We start from the raw sequence: 17,157 nt of genomic DNA, 5'->3' as shown, positions 1-17,157 counted from the left end.
ATATATATATATATATATATATATAAAGTCTTAGGATGTGTCACCAAATAACAGGTACTCAGACCTCCTCGTTCAATGTTTTTAATTTTATAATCAAAATTTCCATCAGGAACAATCTTAGAATGTTTTACCATAAATAGAGAAGAGTATTCCCTGTGTGAGTGTGCGGCACAAGCTCCTGGTTTAACTCTAAAGTCTGCAGCCACGAGAGTTGCAAGTATAGAAAAATGTATAGGTAGTAGTCTGGGGGAAGAAGTCCTGCTTTCATATAGGGGGTCATTCAGGTGCAGTTGATGTTAAACTGTCATGTCCAAAGTATAGATTTTGGTACTTGCGCATCCGCAGGACTCGCTCTGTGTGCGTGCAAACAGGTCCTGCTATGTCAGAAGCAGGACGACAGCATACTTTCAGTGATTGACCATCTTCTGACTTCTGGGCTGCAATGGCCTCTGTTTGTGAAAACGGAGGCATGTCACCACTTCCCTTTAGGGGCAGGGAAGAAGTCTGGTATCTCCGCCGCAGGATGGGGATTTCCTGGTCTCTGCAATGGCCAGCTTATGCTTCACAATGGTGAGAGATTGATCAGATGCTGTGTCCTAGGAAGCAGCACGGATCACTACTGCAGCAGGAGGCATCTGTTTGCTATTGATGCCTCCTTTTGCATTACCATACAGCGCTGTAACTGCTGCTTCCTGGGGCATTGTCAGGCTAAACCAATAGAGGGCCTTTCCCACTACTGTTGCTGCAAAAGTTAGATTAGTACTGTATGCTGTATCCAACCCAACAAAATCCATCTGAAACCATTATTATTTCTCCTCCCTATGTTATATGCATTCAGTCAGGAAGCAGTCTCCTGGCATCTGCCCAATCCAGGTTCATCCGTCTTACTGTCAGATTGTGAAGCATGATCCAGAGAATACATTTAGTAGAGTCTAGTATTTGGTGTCTTCTAGGCATCTACTGGGCCATAGAAACCCCAATCCACAAAGCTTCCAATGAACAATCCTGGTGCTGTGGTTGCTTTTAGAGGCTATAATGTATGTGGCCTATTTAGAAGTAATTTTCAAGGCTCGGCATATTCAGTGTAACTAGAGAAATCAGGGCTTCTGGAACCCAAGATTGGTAAATCACAGTGTGACTAAAATCCTTATTGCAGCGAATGGACCCCTTATTGTAACGAAACTGACCTCATTCCAGGGGTCCTGTGCTGCTACGAGACCTAGTACATACATCTCGCTTATGCTTCCATCAATAATCCAGCTGGAAGAAGAAAAATCTAAGTGCTGAAATATCTTAATACCGTTGTATGTTTGCAGGTATTTTATGTTAATGTTCCGATTAGCTGAACATTCCTGATTGTCCTTATTGCATCATGTAATCCGTGTTTCTTTCTGTTCTCCAGGGGTTATCTGGGGCCTGGGGGTATTGGAGATTTTGGCAAATATCCCAACTGTACAGGAGGAGCAGCTCGTTACATTGATTACTTAGTTCTTGGTGAAGGGCATGTTTATCAACATCCATCACCTAATGTAAGTACAAGTGTCATTATTATACATGGCTATGGCCTCACCACATGTCTTCTAAATCTATGCAAAATAGCTCACACTATACTGGATAGTTCTTATGCTCATTAGGTTCCAGCATCTGATTTGTGAGCAGCCTGTGTTATCCTACAGTGACCTGTGGGCCATCTAGTCAGTATGATAACTGCTTGGCCAAGGGATAGGGGAGCTCTCAATGGGGTTTATTCTAGTTCATTCTTTCTGACAAAATCCTTCTTAGATGGACAAAACCATGTGCACTGCAGGGGGGCAGATGTAACATGTGCAGAGAGAATTAAATTTGGTTGAGTTATTTTGTTTCTGTGCAGGGTAGGGTAAATACTGGCTGCTTTATTTTTACCCTGCAATATAGATCTCACTTTGAAGTAAAACCCCACCCAAATCTAATTCTTTCTGCACAAGTTACATCTGCCCCACCCGCAGTGCACATGGTTTTGTCCATCTAAGAAGGATTTTGTCAGAAAGAATGAACTAGAATAACCCCATTGTCACCAGGTGTCTGCATTGGGGTTTCTACATTGCAGCTTCTCATACATAGGAGAAGTGGTCTGCACTGTACCATAAGATAGGCTGCACAATTAGTACAGGTCAGATGAGGCTGTGTATTTAAAACCTAGTCCATATTAGACAATCCATGACCTTGCTAGTCTTTGCCCTAAATAATTTAATGACGTCCATGTTGTTGTGGTCCGCATAGTTAAAATAGCCTTTGTGTTATAGAAGCTAAAACATCATGTTAGAATTAAATATACTGTAATATACCTCCATAACATCATCCATAGACTGGCAGAATCATGAGTTCAGAATGGCTTAAATGAATAAACCAGACCATTTAGCTGGCTATATGGCAACATTTATGTTAATGTTTGTATTTATTATTGGGGACACCTTTAGGTGTTGATTGCCAAATGATTTATCACTGAGCATACAATGTTTAGGACTGAATGGTTTGAGTAGTCAAGGGGCAAGGGACCAGGCAAAATGCTTCCTGGCACAAATGCATGTTGGTGCCCACATACCCACATCATTACTTTTAGTTATGTTGTGGGTATCAGGCCGTACGTAATGTGTGTAAAATGCTAGCATGAATATAGTTTCCGACAGCATTGAAGAGCCAGCTCAACAGAACCGACCCGAATTTAAAACCAGCCGGGTCTGTTTTAAGACTGTCCGAACATTTCAACATTCGGAACACCGGGATTAAGTATATCCATGCTTGACCACATGTGACTTAATAGTGCTCAAGTCAATTTGATTTAACCTTCTGTGCTGAGCCACGGGTATACTGAAAATGGCAACCGCTGGGGTGCCTTGAGGTACGTATTTGGGAACCTCCGGTATATGGTATTTAACAAATATCGTCACATTATATTTAATTACATATAAACTACAGATTAAACCTAGAATTTGTGCTGCTTCTGCTCTCAGCGTGCTCTGTTTAAAAAAAACTGTCTTTATTATAGTTCATCCATGCAGTCCTTATATTGTACTTGACATAGCTTTTTATTAGATGTATTCCTTTCTATTTATCTGTCAAAACCCTTCATGCCTAATGCTCCTTTTAATTGAGCACATATGCTTGCATATTATTGATGCATCCTACACTTAATGTCTCCATAATGAAGGGTGTTCGTGTGACCTATTGAAGCATGCTTTTTATGTGCAGGTTATCTATAAAACCACAGTGCCTTATGATCCCGAAGGCCTATTAGGAACTATCAATTCCATTGTGATGGCGTTTCTTGGACTCCAGGTAAAATCCACCCTTTAGAAATCTCATTACACTCTTCTGTTATGTACTGCATTTTACCAGCTGGGTTCCTAATCTTAACTGGGAATGTTTCTAATTAGTGGGAAAAAATAATTCATTCCTCTGTGTAGTTGGGAGCAGATAAAGGCAATTATCACAGCCACATATTTTGTAGAACAGGTTTGAAAATGTTCCTTACCTATTCAGTTTGTTATAAAATATATATTATTCATTTACTGTATACTGCAGGCTGGCAAAATACTCGTGTTTTACAAGAATCAGCCTAAACAGGTGATAGTAAGGTTTTTCACATGGAGCCTTGTCATGGTATGTAATTTGATGTGTGCATGTATATATGTGTGCATAAATAAATCTGTACATTCATCTGACTGCCATCTTGTTGTTAAACATTTAGCTGTTATATTGCACTCGTAAGCATGCTCAAAGCAAAAGCTTCGAAAGTTAGTCTGCTACCTTCTGTGTTTGTGCATGTCTGAGAAAGAGATGTAGTTACACTCTGCCGGCAGATGGCAGTGTTTCGGCGACTCACGGGCACTATATATCTATCTAACTATCTATCTATAGATATAGATATATAGATATATCTATATCTCTAGTTAAAAGCCCGTCAAAATGATGTCTTAGGGGGTATCCAATCCAGAATTCTGACTGTCGGAACATCCCAACAGTCGGAAAGTCAGTGGATTCAACAATCCACCTGCATTTCTGGCAATACAGACTCTCCTCCATAGGGAGGCAGGTCTGCAACAGACGAGTCCCGGCTGAGATGACCAGTACCGGCTGGGATTGAATACTGAACTGCTGATATTTCCATTGTTGGAAATATTGGCAGACATTGGATATCCCCCTTTTGGGTGGTTATTAATCTCACCGGAGAACACTGGCCCTGACATCGCTCAGCACACAGCGCTGGCACATCTCTGTGTGATGAGCATTCGGAATGATCTAACATCTCTCAGAACGGTCAGTGGGTTGCTACGTGTGTAGGGCCCAATAGTCCCTATCTGCTCCTACCTCCAATCTCCTCACAGTTCCCTCTCTCCATATCTAGTCAGTTTGAAACAGATCATTTTGCTTTCACTTTCTGTTAAGGAGTAATTAGGACCACCATCAAGTGGCCTCTAGTGGTCACTGGCGGTACTCCACCTCAGAGGTGAGTTATACATAGTTGGCATGTTCTTTTATTTCTTTGCTTTTTTGTAACATTTTCTTTTGTATTCCAGGGTGTAATTTCAGCAATTCTTACTAAATGCTCAACAAATGAAGGTTATATTCCAGTGAACAAAAACTTGTGGTAAGCAAGAAAAATTATAATCATTTCCTGGCATCAGCCCATCTCCTTATTTATTTACAGTTTCTTAAGCAGGGTACACACTGTGAGATTTCTCTTTTTCTATTGGATTTTGCTAATAGAAGCAAAATCTAATGGTGTTCCCACATTCAATGCAGATTCGATCCTGATGCGCATTCACGTTTAGTAAAAATCGAAAAGAAGGCAAGACTATATAGTAGAAATCAAATGAAAATCAAATAGAATTGTACATCTAACCATGTGTGCCCACTATGATATAGCACCGCATATTCCGTTTTGCTTTACAATTGGAAACAGTGATGAGACAAACAGGGTATTAACAGACCAATAAAGAGGTAGGAGGGCCCTACTCACAAGCTTACTCCTTCAGCAGATCACACTCATCCGGACGCCTACATCTGTACATATAGTAAATACCATCCATTCACTCATGACACAACCACTTGTGTATGACTGAGTCTGAAATATCTGATAGCGCTATATTAGCATGGTAAGTAAATGACCAAAGATCCAATCAGGTGATGACCGCAGCTACCATGGTCCTACCACCCGTCCCTTTGAGTTACCATGACTTGTATATTGTGATCAGTGGTCTCTTCGTGCAATACTTGCCTACTTCTAATAAAGTTTTTTTATGGGAGATTGTGAAAGAAACACCTATGCACGGGCTGCTGAGGAGAGCATGTGATACTCTGTCTGAGTCTGAGAGGCTTAATATAAAACTGTCAATGGGCCCCAAAGCAGTTACATAGTTCAACACACAAATCAAATGCATTTATCTCTCACAATTTTCCTTCTATTTCTAAAGGTGCATACACACTGGTTGATATTTTGAACAATATCGTTCATTATGGCCCTTCTGAGCGGTATCGTGGAAAATATCGGCCAGTGTGTATGCAGTGATTGATGCGCAATCCTGCATGTCGTTAATGCGGGTTTCTGTCCTCTGTACGTGCAATTTTGGTTCATCATATCATTTAGTGTGTATGCACAATATTGTTTGTCCAGGACTTGTAAAATTCACTGAACATATCGTCTAGTGTGAAAAGGAAAAAGAGAAAAAGGACTCTTTGTTGGGGCACTCTTTTAACTTATTGATTAGATTAATCAAGAGATATATTGGGGGCAGTGTATCTAGAGAAAGACTCCACCTATATATGTAAGCGTAAGGGCGTTGAGGGGTAACCCCCCTGATTGACTAAAATTTAACTTTTAATGACTCAGAAATTTATTTAACAAAAGGGTTTTAGTTGGACTCACACACGAAAAAAGACACACATTAAACATAGAATAAATGCAATAAAAACCTAAATCGGATATGATCATAGGTTCATAGATCTGTGATAGATGGAGAGTGACATTATTAATGTGTTGCACCCAATTGTCTCGGCTTCTAGATTACTAGACTCTGCAGGGAGTCAGGAGATCAAAAATAGATCATATTTTCAGCACGAATGCTTTGCGCACATACATGTTAAGATTTGCAGCCAATTATACATACCAAGGCTTACTTGGCCCAACCCAAGAAGGTAAGAAAACCTGCGCAATATTAACCTGGAAGCGGTGTAAATACTACTCTGCCTCTGTGCAAAATCTACTAGGTGTCCTCCCAAATTCTGCTCATCATTTATCACACACCTTTTAGAAACAAATAGCTAGAATCTGCTATGGGTTACATCTCCACTTCTAAAACCTCCACCTTAGTAAAACTACCCCAGGGATACAATGCAACTTTGAATATTAAAGAACACACACACTGTCAGCACAAAGCAGTCATCTGTGTTAGAAATCATTTTAGCATAATTGTGTAGAGCCCACATTGCCTCTACCTAGATCGGCATCCAGACTTCTAGTTATGCTCACTCTTCATTTTATACCACACAGGTCCATCTCCTACGTGACCACTCTCAGCTGTTTTGCTTTCTTCCTGCTGCTGCTCATATATTTTCTGGTGGATGTTAAAAGGGTTTGGATGGGTGCTCCATTCTTCTACCCAGGTAAGATGGTTACATGCGGAGGAAGTGCTAATTGTTTTGTGCTGTAACATTGGACATGAATGTTGTTGTTGTTTTTTTTTTTTAAAGAAATAATTTATATATTAATCTAAATCTTAAAACAAAATGTTGAAATTAATGGAACATTAACTATAATTTTGTACTGTATTTATATTGTGCTTTTCTCCCAGTAGGAACTCAAAGCACTTTTTCCCTTTTGCACAATAAAAACACAGGAAATGTAAAAAAATTCAAACATAAGATCTTAAAAAAAAATACAGGAGAGGTGAAACATTACCATTAGTAGCGGGCAGAGAAATCCTACTGTTAGTGTAAAAGCAGCTAAAGGCGCTGGCTCCAAAGTACACGGTTATGGAATCATTAGTTACTTATTGTAAGTACCAAGGGCCCTTGTTATATAGGGTTTGAATGTCAATGAGCCAATCTTGGAAGAGTTTCCTTCTTAGATGGACAAAACCATGTGCACTGCAGGGGGGCGGATGTAAAATGTGCAGAGAGAATTAGATTTGGGTGAGTGATTTTGTTTCTGTGCAGGGAAAATACTGGCTGCTTTATTTTTACACTGCAATATAGATCTCACTTTGAAGTAAAACCGCACCCAAAATTAACTCTGCACATTAAATCTGCCCCACCTGCAGTGCACATGGTTTTGTCCATCTAAGAAGGAATTTGTCAAAAAGAGTGAACTAGAATAACCCCCATAATCTTGACATTGGTTAGGTCAATACCACAATATCAACAGTTAAGATGTTGATGTTATTAAAAGTTGACATGAAACATGCCTGGATCTGCAGGGTGTTCGCATGTGAAACGCTGAAATTCTCCACCACTGCCACTTCTGATTGGCTGCTGGACCACAAGCTCTAATTAGCTTGCGAGCCAGCTGGAGATTTCAAAATAGCCGCAGAACTGCTCTGAGTCTGAATACAGCCTGGCAGCCAACCGCTCCCTCTCTGGCTGTCACAGCTTTCAGTTGTGCCCAGCTGGCGGCTGTCCTCATTACAGCGAGCGACAGCTGAGTGAGGCGACATAATAATCGGGGAGCTGACAACAATGAGCAAGACCTTGTTAGCGCCCTGTTTACTCTGGCGCCTTACTCAGCTGCGTAATGGTAGGGCCAGCCCTGAACCCTGGTTTACAGCCTGGTTGAAGCATTTTGTACGATCTGTAAACCCATTAGTATCTCCTTTATCTGGATAAGTCAGAGTTCATTGCAATAGTCATAAGCATAAAGGCATTTATAAGTGTAGGAAGATCTAAGTGAATCTAATAATGTTGTTTTACAAGGAAATGAACATTCTGTAATACCTTTCACACCTAAATCTTGGGTCTGATATGGGTAAAGTGAATATTGTTTCAAACTGTGTCACGGATACTTAAACCCCTTTCTCACTGCACATTGGATCTGAATCCTTCCTGGGTTGTCCCCTTTCACACTGTGCTGGTATCTGCCCTAGTCTTAATATAAGTGGATGTTACAGGCTGACATCAACACTCTGCACTCCTGATCCTCCCATGTGCAGCTTTGGTAACATAATCTGGGTAGAATAAGCCAGATCATGACCAGAGTTGAGGACCTGGGATGCACGGTGTGAATTAATAGTCAAAAGGTCAACATGGGAAAGGTTGACAGGGTGAAAAGACACCTGGAATGGCCGTGTTTTTTTTATTTTTCGGTGTCAATGTTGACACAGACCACCAATTTATGTGACTCGTACCCTCGTAAGAACAAGCTGGTTTAAAAAAAGAAGAGAAAAAATTCATGTTTTTGACCTTGTCAACCTTTTGACCCTGCCTACCTTTTGGGGTAGACCGTTTGACTGTCTTTCAAGACACCATAGATCTTTTAAACGGAACCAGGATGCACAACCTGGGTTGACGCTTTTATAGCAAGCCACGACCCAGATTGCCCTGGCAATATCCTGGGTTAGAGGCTCAGTGTGAAAGGGGTATAAATGTCTTCATAATTTGATTTAAGTTCTTGCAAAGTAAGTCTCCTGGTTATAAGTTTGATGAAAAAAGATTTTTGAGCAAATGGTGAGTCCTTTATTTTGTGCAGGCAAATGCTGTTACTGTATTCAATGTATCTATGTACTCATCTACCTTTTATTCTCCTGTGTACGTTTTATTACATTATACAGTAAACGGTCAGTATATGTACTATCTTAAAGCCTCCTTTGTATCGGTTTTAGGCATGAACTCTATTCTTGTATACGTTGGCCATGAAGTATTTGAAAATTATTTCCCCTTCAAGTGGAAGATGCAGGACAGTCAGTCACATGCGCAGCACCTCACCCAGAACCTTGTGGCTACTTCCATCTGGGTGCTGATCGCCTATATTCTGTACAAGAAGAGGATATTCTGGAAGATTTGAACTTGCTATTATGTTATTGTAACCAAAGAAAGTGCCATTCAGAACTGTTGTTCCTCTGGGATGAGGGTATTATCTGGACTACAAAGTGAAAGTCTATCTATCTGTATTTACAGTTAAAGGGATTGTTTTTAACATGTGTTTTCTCTGTAGCGTACAGTACATCACAGAAAGGAAAAGGGAAACTCCTTTTTAACTTTTTTTTTTTTTTTTATTAAATATTTGTCTTTTAGCCTCAGCAGTTACAGTACATGTATGTATGCAATAGATAGGGCAAACACTAATATGCTGCATAACTTATTATGCACTTATGTTTCTCTCTTACAAAAAGCCTGCATGTCAAATACAAACTCCTTTTAATAAGTGATCAACTTATGGGGACAAATGTAATAGGGTGTGAGAATTTTGGGCGCATTTCCCATTTTCTTTAAAGCGGCAATCAATTACATGGCAAAATCAACCTGGTTTTCAGTGTGCGATTGCTGCGTTTAAAAAAAAAAAATGCGAACACTCTCCCCAAATCTCATACTTTCTGATTCTCACACCCTATTACATTTGATCCTATTACATCAGTGTGATCATTGGTGATATTTACCTTGTCTTGCTTAAAAATCTCAAGGTTTTATAGAAGGCAGGAAATGAAGATGTATATATTTTTTTACTACTGTGGATTTTTATTTTTTATTCTGTTTTAAAATAATGTGTTCCTCCTGTCATATGTATTAACATTAATGTTTACAGTAAAGTTGATGATACAGTAGTTGTACCTGTTTATTTGGAGTTTAGATAAAACATTACTTATACAATTAGTTTTTCTGTGCAGCATTCATGTGCACTACAATCTCTATGCATGCGCTCGATAATCGGCTGCCTTGCAAATTTGCACAGCAGGGATCAGGTCTGAATAACCCCCACACTGGTAAAGCTTTTTTGTTATGGGAAAATCCATTTGTTCCCAGGTGCAGGGCTGCAGGCATAATGGGGCTGGTGCAGTTTTCAGAGGTTGTGTATAAGGATGCATCAGTCAGTCTTGTAGTGTGCACAGGCACTAAAAGTGGGTGTTTTATTTTTTGCACATTTGGCCGCACTAATGTACACAAGGGAAGGTGCTTGCATAACTCAGACAGGCGACTGCTAATAAATGCTGTAGTGATCACTTTTGTGTATGATGCCGAATCAGCCCATAGTCTCAAAACAATATTTAGATTCTTCAGTTTGGCTACTGGACAGCTATTCTATTACCCTACACCAGCATTCATGCTTGCAAGTTGAGATATTGGGGAATTGTTTGTTTTATTTGGTTTCTCTTTAAATCTGGGTACACACACCCCTATATACGTTATTATTTACACATATCTGTTGGCCCAGCAGCACAGTCGATGCCCAATATATCTGCAGATATTTTGGCACTGTGTTTTGTGTATACACTGCTTCAAAGGCCGCCGATAACTGACATGTCAAATGTAATGGCTGCGGATTTTGACATCCGACAACACTTCAGCCTGGCTATCTGGAAAGGTGTATGCGTCCGAACGTCAAATCCTGTCTGCTTTGTGTGTACCCAGCCTTTTTTTATTTTATTTTTTTTTATGTCTTGACACTTTTTATTTACAAGTCATGGTACTGCCATGGGGACTTACCTGATTTTTTAAATTTGGGTTGGGGATTCACTTTCTGCACATCAATTTAACTCGCTGAACCTTAATCATTAGAAGTTGCATTTTACCCACATAGATACCTTTCCTGGATGTCGCTCTTGAAGTAATATATTATAAAATAATAACGCAAAATTATATAAAAGAAGTAGGGATGCAATCCTATTTGCATTTCAAAAGTGAACACTATCCTTCCTGGAAGAGGAGTATTCCGAAAGACAATTTATTCACTTAAGAAGGTATTGTTCAATAAATAAGGATTTTATACAACCGGCCAAAGCCATGTCTATTTCCTTCAGAAATCGAGGTTATCAATTTATCATAGACAAGATGTTGACAGAGGTTATGGCTTCAGATAGAAGATCCTTGCTTGAATAGAGAAAATAAATAAACCCTTCTAATAAAACCAAAAAAGGAGAGAGATCTTGTATAGCTACCTACAACAGTTACTGGCCCCAAATAAAGTCTATTAAGAAAAAAAATTATAATATCCTGCACCAAGACCCCCTACTAATAAGTGTCATCCCAGAGAAACCCTGTTTCACACTTAAAAATAATAAATCCCTTAAAAACCTTCTGGCACCCAGCCAGTTAAAAAAAAAATTCCATCATACCCCCAACCATCAATCCAAGTCTTGCATGGCTCCCACCCAAACCCAAGGGCTTTTACATATGTGGTGGTTCAAGATGCATGACCTGTTCCCACATACCTAACATCAAAATGACTACCATACCCACAGGGGTTAAAACCCAGTCAATTGATAGCTTTATCAATTGTAACACAACATATGTACATTTACATGTTGTCCTATGGATGTGGACTTAAATATGTATGGAGAACGACGCAAAAGCTATGGGTGCATTTTCTAAAACACCATAGAAATCAGGGCTGTGGAGTCGGTAGATAAATGTTCCGACTCCTCGACTCTGACTCCTCTGTATTAATATGCGAATGTATTTGATACATTCCTTGAAGGAAAGAAAGACAACATACATATTATTACTACAGAAACTAGAGGCTGGGAAGCCAACAGTCTAAGCAAAGGACAAACACAATGAAAACAAAGTCTTATTAATTTTTTTATTAATTAAATGGCTGGAGAGTAGCAGTAGGCATTAAAACTCACGAACAGGAACTTTACCAGTTCAAAGATAAAAACCACATTATTTGGTTGTTTTGGGAACAAAAACAAAGCTTAGCTATATGAACCAAAATCAAACTCTGTAAAACCTAGAAATGGTTTACATTAATCTTGAAATGTAGTTATAGGCTTAGCAAATGTATAGATAGACAGTTTCTTCCAGAAACATGTACACGTCTACACTTTCGGTGTCGGTGCATTGTTTGCCGACTCCGACTCCACAGCTCTGATAGAAATATTAAAAATGGCTTGACGACTCAAAGCTCATCATGCCACTTTTGATGCCTAATAGGTGTGGATAATGTTGTAGCCACCAAAAGGGGAGGAGGGAGACAGGTTTCGGAGACTACGTAAGCAGGTGTTTTGCATCTGATAAACTCTTTTGCCTAAATTATATGGTTGAATTGAACATGATCATTTAATTATAGTCCCCAAAATAATTGCACACTTTTTTTTTTTTTCTTCTTTTTTTTTTTTTACATACTATGGGTATTCAATTGATGTCAAAACTGCTGTCTTGCCAAAAAGACATCAGTTTTCGGTATTAACAGATCGGAAGGGGTTCCGACCTATTCAGTGCTAGCTGCAAATCCACCTGCTTTTGATGGAAACACAGCCAAAATTGAAAGATTTTGGCCATGTTTCAGGCAATCAAAATCCAACATCAAAAGATATCAGATTGAGGCAGGGAGGACAGGGACGGGTGAGCAGCAGCAGCTTACAAAGCGGCTCCTCTTGTCCGCTGCATCCCCCACCCTCTTGCTGCTTCCTGGCACCTCCAGTACCCACCTGCTGCGCTCGCCTGTCCCACCGCCAGCTGAGAGCAGCCTCCCGGGTTATATTGGCATCAATCAATGAGCATAAATCAGAGGCCAAATCAGTCATCTGGATTTTGAAGCTACATTGCATTATGGATGCCGGATCCGTTCTGTCAAAAGAATTTATGTACCCCTATGCACAATTGGGGGGGAAAAAGGCACAGCTGCAGGTTTCTTCCACTAAAAACATCTCTGGTGGACTTTCGGTTATTCATACCTGCTTTGGGCTGACCACACAGACACAAGTGGATGCTGCACTTACCAATTCCAGGGTGGTAACTATTCCTCTATTCATAGTTCTATACCATGTAGGGGTATTCATAGGAATGGACTCTCCGGGACACTTACTGATCTTGTGAGTGTTTAATTTTATTCATACTATAACATATACTGTTTTATTAAGTGTATTTTATTTCATTGCATTAGATTATGTAATAGATCATCCAAACTACCTATTGATTTTGAATTGTAATATATCCATGCACTGCTTACCGTTTGTTGTGTACCCAGTTTAAGCCTAATCAAAGTTACTCTCCCTTTTGCCATTTATGACAGGCATGTTCTTTACTAACATATTGGCTAAAAAGCCTTTTATAGATGATAGATTATTTTAGATTAGATTAATTCACAATGCATATAACCATTTATGGTTGCATTCACAACAATCTACTGCCGTAGGTGGAGTGCTATTCCTCCCAAAAGGTGTAACTACCATAACTGTACCCGATGCAGCTGCTGTGGGGATTACATTCATGCTGATAGGGCCACCAGTCTCCACAAGTGGAGGTTGTCAGGCCTATCAGTGTAGACTCCTCCTATGGTCTTGCTTGCGAGACTTACCGATTAGATGGATGTGACTGTCCTTCATATTCACTGTGTAACTTCAGTAGCTATTATTACGATCACATTGTGGCACAAGGACGTTATGAATTACTTCATATACAGGCGGAATCACAATCATAATTTGCATATTGCCAACCTGTGAGTAGTTTATATTGAAAAAAACAGAACTTTAAAATCTTCTTTAACTCTTTGCAGTCCATTTCTTTTTGGAATTCAAACATTCTGGTTTAAATTAATTGTTCTTTTTTTATTTTATTTTCTACATTGAATGTTGAACAATGTTAATGTTATTTTAAAGTTGCTCACCATTGGATTTGCTACTGGCGCGAAAGCTATTGAGCCTGACTAGATATTGGATTTGAAAGGGTTTAGGCACATAATTTCTAAAGAAAGGCTGACATTTTTATCTTCATGTATTGTTTTTCTCTAATTATGCGTACTTGTTACAAACCTATTTTAAGTATTATATGTAGTAAATTTGTGCTGCCTTATTCCTTTGAGACCTTAAAAGGAAGACCTGGGGATATTCCAAACCATCAGATTTATCCCGGACGGCAAAACACCTTTCACACACCCCAGCTGCTGGATCTAGCCACTGAAATGGATGGTTGCTGGGCTGTCCTAACAGGTCAGTGTTGCACAGGGAGCAATGAGACCTTATGCAGCCCACACACGCATCGATTTTAGAACGCGTTTTGTACTTTTAAAGTACAAAACGCATCGTGCGTACAATTATCGGGGTGTATTAGTGCGGCGTGTGCGACGCGATGCTGTGCTATGCGCGTTCCCGGGGGCCGATTTCAGATGTCCAAAAAAGTATGTGCAGCAGGTACTTTTTTGGACATTATCGCATAGCATCGGGCTCAGCATTATACAGGCATACGAGCCGATGCTATACGACGGCGTTTTTTTTTTTTGGGGGGGGAAATAATTACATACAAATTGTTATCAACAACTTTATTGCAGGTTTAAAACATGTGAACTCGAACAAAATAAAGGTCAGAAAAAGCCAGTGAAAAAATGTGCTTAAATCGCACAGCATCGCATCGCAGACAGCAAAATAACCATCACATCGGGTCATGCTTAATAATGGCAGAAAAATTGTAAAGAACCATTGTACAGCCAAAAACGCATAGCACTGAAATCGGTGCGTGTGTGGGCACCATAACACATACCATTTTTTTGGGTGTGCTGTTTTAGCTATCCCAGCCCCCACCTGACAACATAGATAATCCCCACCCCTAAATTGACTGAGCCCATGCATGTGAAAGACACAACTGTCGGGCTTTTTGCAGTCTGGTCAAAACCGGTGTGTGTGTGAAATAACCCATAAAAGCAGGGGTCAGGGAACTTTTTTACCTTTTACCCAAAAATAAATTTAGATATGCCGACTTTACCCCCTCAATTTTGAAAGGAAGGAATCATAATTGTAATACACACTGTACCCCCAGAAATTAATTGTATATCCTGCTAGTATGGTACACAGCCTGACAGCCATTGATGATGACTATGTATGGTATAAAATTTGTACCACACACAGCCATACATGGTTATCTTCATCATCAATGGCTGCCAGGCTGTGTGTGGTATAGCCATTGATAATGTGATGTCCAGGCAGCTATTAGTGTCAGAATTTCAAGATGATATAGTGACAGTCTGTGCAATTTATTTCCCTAGACTAGAGATGGGTATACCTTGACAGGAGCCTATAACAGGCAAAGAAACGTCAGTTAAAGACTGCACACTGTTGAGATGGCGCAGCAACAAGTGGACTCTACTGAAGAAGTGGGCGGACTTGGAGGCAGGGCCCAGGGCATCACACAGGGAAGTGTGTTTTACACAAGGGCCTGACGCACTGCACTGCAGGCCTATTTTTCCCCTTCTTTTTTATGTAATATTCCAGGTAAAATGTAGAGAAAATCTGAACCACCCTGATCTCTAGAATAACAACAAGCAGGACTATAAGAGGAAACCTGGGTGATTTGGAAAGAGGTAATGTTACTGCTGCAGTGTGGCAGGAGCCTTAGTGGCCAATAGAGTTAAGCTTGCATTTATATAAAAGCAAAATATCTCTCTAATGGGCAAAACCATATTGCACTGCAAGGGAGGCAAATGCAACACTACTTAACAGTGGAGTAATGTGGTAAAGTTTGAAGGCTGTTCCCTCTCCATCTTAACCATCACACGTGATGCACTAAATATATTCTCCAAACTTTTATCATTTGTTCCCATTAGTAGAGGGGTGTGGATAGGCATTTTCTGGACATAGGTTTACTGAAATCATTCCATAAGACCAGTTTCACACACTGCCATTACAGTCCAGATTTTAACCCCTTACCGACGCAGCCTGTTTTTGCCTTCCTGACAGAGGCCTTTTTTCAAATCTGACATGTATCACTTAAGTGGGGATAACTTTTTTTTGCTTTTACTTATCCCAGTGATTTTGAGATTGTTTTCTCGTGACACATTGTACTTTAAGTTAGTGGTAAATTTTGGTCGATACAGTCTTTTTTTTGTGTGAAAAATACCAAAATGTCGTAAAAAAATTGAACATTTTGCAATTTGCAAAATGTTAAATTTTCTGCTTGTGAGACAAATAATCATACCACTCAAAATAGTTCATAACTAACAAAGATCATATGTCTACTTTATGTTTTAATCATTATTTCAAACTCCTTTTATTTTTTTTTGGACACTAGGGGGCAGCAGAGTCAAAATTATACACCTAACACAGTAAACGCTGCTTTTGGCTGTTCACGTTTGAACAGCCAATCGCAGCGATCGCTGAGGGGGGGGGCATCAGTGCCCCCCCTGGGCAATGAGGGAAGATGTCTGCTGTCAGGGACAGCAGACATCGTCCCTCTGTCACCGCGTCTATAGACGCGGTGACAGTTTGAACTCATGACGTACATTTATGCCATGTGTCGGGAAGTACATCCCGACCATGACGTAAATGTACGTCAAATGTCGGGAAGGGGTTAAGGATAAACATACTTGAGGTCAGATGGTTAAATCAAAGATATATTAATTAAGTCACCTGTGCTCAAGCATGGATACCTTTTTAAAACCTGGACTGTAATGGCAGAGTTGAGGAAATTCTGCTTTAGAAGAGACCATTGCCGCTTGCGCCTACAATCACATTGAGGGAGCATTTCCACACCATGCCGCAGCATTTCTTTCCTTAAAAGAGGTGACTACCATGAATATTCATACCACCTAATTACCAGGTTCATGCCGGTTTGACCTGGTAATAGTTGCGATCTGAAAGGGCGTGCCGGGTCGCTGAAGGGGAGCAAAATACAGGGTCACACTAGGACTGAACCGTTTCAAAGTCCTGGTGCGACCCTGCATTTTGTGATCTGAAAGCAGTATAACTGAACCAGAGGGCATGTGTTCACCTAATGGTTTGATGTGCTTTATATGTGATTATACATAAATAAAGTACTTCTGTGTCACCAGATCGGAGCCTAATGAAACATTAAGTACAGTAGGCATCAGTTAAGTGAATTTTTGTGGAAGCAGCATGCCTCCAGCAAACCTGTTAGATACATGGAGCATACAGTAGATGCATGGTAGGTCGGCAAGTGCTGTTATATTCAATAATGATGAGCCTAATTCCTGTATTTAATAAAAGTGGCGGCATACTGGTGCTTTCTGCTCAGACATGG

The 17,157-nt window shown here is 40.0% G+C and overlaps 1 protein-coding gene across 1 annotated transcript in view; it reads left to right on the top strand.

Annotated features, from left to right (window-relative positions):
• HGSNAT (heparan-alpha-glucosaminide N-acetyltransferase) overlaps positions 1–9,791 on the top strand; it is a 34,965-nt gene extending 25,174 nt beyond the window's left edge. The window contains exons 13-18 of the mRNA XM_083175443.1: positions 1,403–1,529; positions 3,229–3,315; positions 3,562–3,639; positions 4,557–4,627; positions 6,530–6,642; positions 8,853–9,791. Coding sequence (XP_083031569.1) covers positions 1,403–1,529; positions 3,229–3,315; positions 3,562–3,639; positions 4,557–4,627; positions 6,530–6,642; positions 8,853–9,034 — 658 coding nt within the window. The 3' untranslated portion in view covers positions 9,035–9,791. The remainder of the gene's footprint in view (positions 1–1,402; positions 1,530–3,228; positions 3,316–3,561; positions 3,640–4,556; positions 4,628–6,529; positions 6,643–8,852) is intronic.
• The last annotated feature ends 7,366 nt before the right edge of the window (positions 9,792–17,157 follow it).

The sequence above is a fragment of the Crinia signifera genome, chromosome 1 (genome assembly GCF_055691185.1).
Source record: "Crinia signifera chromosome 1, ASM5569118v1, whole genome shotgun sequence".
NCBI lineage: Eukaryota > Metazoa > Chordata > Amphibia > Anura > Myobatrachidae > Crinia > Crinia signifera.
The sequence above is the reverse complement of the archived record's forward strand: the minus strand, read 5'-3'. Positions and strand labels throughout refer to the sequence as shown.